Below are 5,862 nucleotides of genomic sequence, written 5' to 3'. Positions count from 1 at the left end.
GCATCCTCCGCCAGCTTTCTTATTTTTTTCTCCCGCAATTTCTCAGCACCACTTTTACGCTTTCCTTTCTCCATCGCACACCGCACCGACTACGAGGCTAAGGTGATGTCAACTCAAGTCTCAAGGGCAGAAACGGACAGCAAGGGGTGGGGCCTAGACATGTGATTGGGCCAGCCCAGTGTCAGTATAGAAAACGAACCAATGGGCCACTGATCAGAGGGGGAGTGGGGCCTAGGCATGTGATTGGGCCAGCCCAGTGTCAGTATAGAAAACGAACCAATGGGCCACTGAAATTGGGCCAGGTCAGTGTCAGTATGAACCAAAGGCCCACTGGCCCAAAAGTAGGTCGGCCCACTGGGCATTTGCCCGGTAGAATATAGGCCCAGTCCATGCCTGTCAGTCACCTTCACATTATCAGCAACAAACCTGGTTCTCTTGGCACGGATTATACAGAACTTTGACTCAATGGAAATACCCCAAGTTAGTCAACTCTGTTGGTATGCAGGGAGGAGTCATATATATTTGAGTGAGAATGACGGGGTTGGTAGCACTATGACTAGCTTTGATCGCTCTAGTTAAATGCATTCAATCTATTCTCATGAATAAGTGATCCAACGCACATTCATACATGTGTATTGTTGTACACAACACCCTGCGAACACGACGCAACCACCAGATTACACTAGCCAATGAGTACTTAACAGAACAGCAGAACAGCTCCACCACACTGCCTATCCACTCCCTCCATAGTCACTGCTACCAGTCACAAGGCCTCTGGTGTTAGAATGAACTTTCCATAGTGGTCAGGACAGGAGAATTGTTGTGGACCTTTACATTAATTGTTGTGTACCTTCAGATGCAAAAAAAAAAAAAAACTGTAGACCCACCTATTTAGATTGCATCTTAGTTCTCCTCTCATCCCCTACCTGAAGAATCCTTTGTAGTAGTTCAGCTTTTCATAATTTCTCTTCTTAGGGCTTATTTTCGATGTAATCTGTATGTGCTCAGCATGTGTATTTAGGTTTTTTGTTAGCATAGTTAATTGCCTGAGTGCTTCAGTGATGGTACATTCATATCTGCTAGTCTGGGAATGATGTAAACCAGGTATAGCACTTTCATGTGTGTAAATTAACTGAATGAACTTGTGTTTTCCTCCATTTTGAGTTGCTCTGTAATTTTTAAGTTTTTCTTAATTTTCCATGAACTCCAAGATAATTCAAGTCACTGCACGCAATCCACTCTGTTACCATTGTAATTTTGGAATCAACAAGTGTTAAGTTGAAAGCTCTTTCGGCTTGACCCATTCTCTTATTTTATTATTTGATTACATCACTGACCTTTCCCAGTTTTGATCTTGGTCTCCTAGCGCAGCCCCATGTACAATTAACTAAATTTAATCTGATGGGGATTCATAGACAACCACCAAAAGAAAAAAAATACAATGGTAACCCCTTTATATAAATGTGACTCTACTGCGCTTAATGATCCAAAAGGACTCCTCAAGACCAGCAAGCTACATTATGCAACACCGTTTATGCACATTCACAAAAGGATTTTTTTTAGATAGCCTACATTGAGTAAGATGGCACAATGTCTCATTGTTCAATGAAACTGTAACCTCTTCCTTCATGAATCTCACAGAAGAGCATCAAGAGACACCCTGTGTCTATTCAAACTTTTCTTGTTTGGAAACTTCACCAACAGCAGTGGATGTGTTGCTCTATATACCTGTAGCGATAGTTGTCTCACTGACCGTGTGTGGAAACTTGCTTGTGATTATCTCCATCTGTCACTTCAAGCAGCTTCAGACACCAACTAATTTCCTTGTGCTCTCTCTGGCTATGGTGGACTTTCTTGTTGGGGTAATTGTGCTGCCCGTCTATTTTCTTACGTGGATAGATCAATGGAGGTGCTTTGATACATTGTATTGCACAACTTTAAAGTTCGCAGAATATTGCTTTACTTGTGTATCAGTTTATAATGTAGCTTTAATTGGATTGGACCGATATCTTGCCCTCTCCAATCCTTTTCACTATTCCATGAAAATGACAGTGAATGTAACTTTGAGGATTATAGCCATACTGTGGTTGTATTCATTAATCTACAATATAGTGCTTCTTTATTTCAATGGAGATTTTACTGACATGAAAGAAAACATCACATGTGGTGTGATGGAGTGTGTTGGTACAGTTAATAAAGCATGGGCTTTTGTTGACTTCATAATTGCATTTGTTTTACCATGCTCAATGATTGTAATTATAAACTTGAAAATTTTTGCTATCGCTAAAAAGCATGCAATTAAAATTAGAAGTGTCAGACAGTGCCCAAAAAATGATCATGGTTCTATGGCCTCTGAAAGGAAGGCAGCAAAATCCCTTGGAATTCTAGTGGCAGTCTTCCTTCTGTGTACAGTACCCTACTATGTAAGTGCCTTCGTTGAAATCTATTTTAAGAACAAATCTGTCGATCTTGCAATTTTAATTACATCACTTGTATTATATTTGAATTCTTCCATCAATCCAATCATTTATGCTCTTTTCTATCCATGGTTTTGGAGGTCTGTTAAACTCATACTAACACTCAGAATATGTGGCTCAGAGTCTTCTATGCTGAATGTGCAACAGGAAACCTAGCAATTTCCGATGAATGTCAAATGAATGTGATGTTTATAAACCAGTTTAAATTTTTTCATCCTTGTTTTACACAGATTATCAAAAATCCCTCTGCTTGCAGTGTCGAACACACCCAACATAGCATTGATTGCTCTCATGATGTCATTATAACAGTGTTTTTAAGATTCATTACAAATGTACAGTGGACTATATTCCTGTTTTCACACTTGATGACCCATTGTTCTTATAATTTGATAAAATGCTACTGTTTTCCTTTCTTGTCATTTTTTATATAATATAATAAAATAAGGTCCATTTAGAAGTACAAGACATTTTCATGGTGGTTTTTTGGCAGCATGGACCAATGAATTTTTCGTATTGTGTAGTGTTGTGAATTTTACCTTCAATGGAGGCAAGTAACTCAGTCAGGTCGCAGAGTAATTCAGCAATACAACTTTTATTTGGCCAAATAGAAGAAACTGTTCAAGCACTCATCACAGATCTAGAAGAGTGTCTCAAACTTCTGTTTACAAGTTCTGCCTCTTATATCTTTCTGTAAGCTATCTTTCTATGAGGTGATTTGCATGGCATGACACTTTCTTACTCCCCCGCCCATACCAACTTTCTGCTTCCCTGAAAACCTTTTTGTTTCACTCCAGAAACCCTGACGAAACACCTAGTTTCCTGGCGCCTCACGGTGGGGGAGGGTGTCCCTTCTTAATCTAACTTCTTTGTCTGCCTTTGCGTACAATCCTGCTTTGTACAGCTTGTCTTCATTTGACATACACAATACATGCAGTTTTCAATAGAATCACACAGGCTATTGTTTAGAGTATGACATTTTGCAAGCAATGGTCATACATATACCACCTGATTATATGCCATAACAAGTGTACTTTTAACTATGAATTTTACTCCATTTATGAAGTATCCTTCACATCATGTTCACATATTTGTGAGCTTCTCAGACACCTGTGGCAAGCTTCTTGTCTTCCTCTTTGCACCAAAAATTGTTGCAGTTGAAACTTGGCGGGATGCCCAGAACTTTATCTATCTGACTCTCTCAGCTCATCCACGTCTTCCTCCTCAAAGGTCGTTTCTTCCCAGTACCTTTCCATTTTGCACAATTATTTACATACATAGTTTTGTTATAAACACGTAAAAATACATTTCGTATAGTTAAACACAATAAGCAGGCTTGTTTTCTATCACAGTAGTACTAATTACTTCTCATCCTGAATCATTTCACATGCATTCCAACAACGTTTAACATTTTCACATTATTTAAAAACATTAAATATTAAATAGTTTGGAATTAAGTTCTCTTTATGTGTGACAAAGCATTTATATAATGATATAATTTAAACTGCATTTTAATTCATTTTAATTTACCTATGTAGTTGTTGACTAATTTATCTTAATTATGGTTGCAGTTAAAATTTGTAACTCTTTTGTTTACTTTTTAGTAAAGTTTTGAACCTTGTTGTGAATTTCCTAATCTGAACACAAACTGGAATTTTCTGTGGCACTTGCAGACCAATAAAAATGAGCCTAGGCAGGTGGTGGAAAACCACATCTACAGATACTGAGAAATGTAACTATTCGCTTCCTTTACTTTCTGAAGATCTTAACTTCTTCACAAATATAGTCTTCTGGCCTATCCATTCTTCTTGTATTGATAGATCGTGGGGTGGAATCATGTCTTCTGCAAGGGTGAAGCTGCAGATCTCTCTTGGCTGGGTTTTTTCCCCCATGTAGTCCAACCAGTACCTGGCCTTTGCTAGTTCCCTGGCATTCATCATGGCGTTTATGATGTTCTGGAAAAGCTGCTGCACTATTTCCATAGCAGGAGGCCATACAGGCAGGGGGGCTGTCCCAGTCTCTCCACTTTTGTACCAACATGCATTGGGGTACATGACTACGGGGGTGATTGTAGAGGTATTGCGTTAGAGTGTCGGCCGCAAAAAACTTGAAACATTGGGTTATGACAGCCATTATATTGTTCGGTGATGGGCACGGGTATGTAGTATCATATACAGTTTCTTGTTGAGACCATTTAAAGATTCCAGTAGTTCCTCAAGGCCTGGATATGTCTGAAGGAAGGACTCCCGTTCTCCATCAAAAGCAACACACTCCATACAAACCACCGCTTTAGGTTTGGGATTAGCAGCACTGACTAGCACCTCCTTCATTTCTCTCCTTAGTGACTGGTCCATGTCCATCGCGGTTGGGACCTCCATTAATGTCATCAAGGTGAGGATTATGTGAAATATATTTAATTTTCCTAACCCAGCAGTTTTAGCTGTAAACACCATCGTTTGACGTCCAGCACTCTAAATACCGAATACAAATGCATCCACAGTTAAAACACCTCACTTATCTACCATATAAAATATATTTATTTGATTTCATCTAGTAATTATCATCAAATATATCAATTATCAATTAATTTGCTGATATACAGAGCAAACTATTGGATCAACCTATATCAAAATGTATAACTGACAACAATATTCTAAAAGAACCAGAGATGAAATGCCAGACCTACATGCATGACTACGTGCAGATACCCACTTTACATTACATTACATTACAGGCATTTAGCAGACGCTCTTATCCAGAGTGACTTACACAACTTTTACATAGCATTTTACATTGTATCCATTTATACAGCTGGATATACACTGAAGCTGTTTCCGGTTAAGTACCTTGCTCAAGGGTGACTTGTCTCACAGGAAATTGAGTATAACTAAGGAGAAAAAATTAAAAAGTAAAACCATAGGAAAACAATACAGGATTAGCCTGATGCACTTGAACCTCTAATTAACCCAACAGACCTAAACCCCAAATAATTCTGTTCCCTCCTTTGCTCATACCTTGCTCCTCCCCATCATTGTCTACCCGCGTTTATTTGGTTCTGCGTCACATCCTCATGAGGGAAGTTTTCAAGTGAACTTTGCCGTCTTTTGGATGAGACGTTAAACCGAGGTCCTCACTCTCTGTGGTCATTAAAGATCCCATGACACTTATCGCTAAGAGTAGGGGGTTCTCCGGTGTCCTGGCCAAATCCCAGATCTGGCACTTGCAAAATTTGCCACTAAAAATCATCCCCAGATTTAATTGGCTAAATAAATGTTCTCTCCCTCTCCACCTTTGCTAATGTGTGGTGAGTGTTCTGGTGCAAAATGGCTGACGTGCATCACCCAGGTGGGTGCTACACATTGGTGGTGGGTGAGGTGAGTTCCCCTTC

The 5,862-nt window shown here is 39.3% G+C and overlaps 1 protein-coding gene across 1 annotated transcript; it reads left to right on the top strand.

Annotated features, from left to right (window-relative positions):
• The first annotated feature begins 1,504 nt into the window (after window positions 1-1,504).
• On the top strand, window positions 1,505-2,844 carry LOC118234589 (trace amine-associated receptor 13c-like). The gene has a single exon (XM_035431232.1). It carries the CDS (start codon window positions 1,629-1,631, stop codon window positions 2,631-2,633), a length of 1,005 nt encoding a protein of 334 aa, XP_035287123.1. The 5' UTR covers window positions 1,505-1,628; the 3' UTR covers window positions 2,634-2,844.
• Window positions 2,845-5,862: the final 3,018 nt, after the last annotated feature.

The sequence above is a fragment of the Anguilla anguilla genome, chromosome 8 (genome assembly GCF_013347855.1).
Source record: "Anguilla anguilla isolate fAngAng1 chromosome 8, fAngAng1.pri, whole genome shotgun sequence".
NCBI classification, from domain to species: domain Eukaryota; kingdom Metazoa; phylum Chordata; class Actinopteri; order Anguilliformes; family Anguillidae; genus Anguilla; species Anguilla anguilla.
Note: the sequence above shows the minus strand (reverse complement) of the source record. Positions and strands in the feature narration are given on the sequence as shown.

Bases quoted from the DNA above. Each gene is read 5' to 3' on its own strand.
- LOC118234589 (XM_035431232.1), top strand. From the start codon at position 1,629: ATGAATCTCACAGAAGAGCATCAAGAGACACCCTGTGTCTATTCAAAC.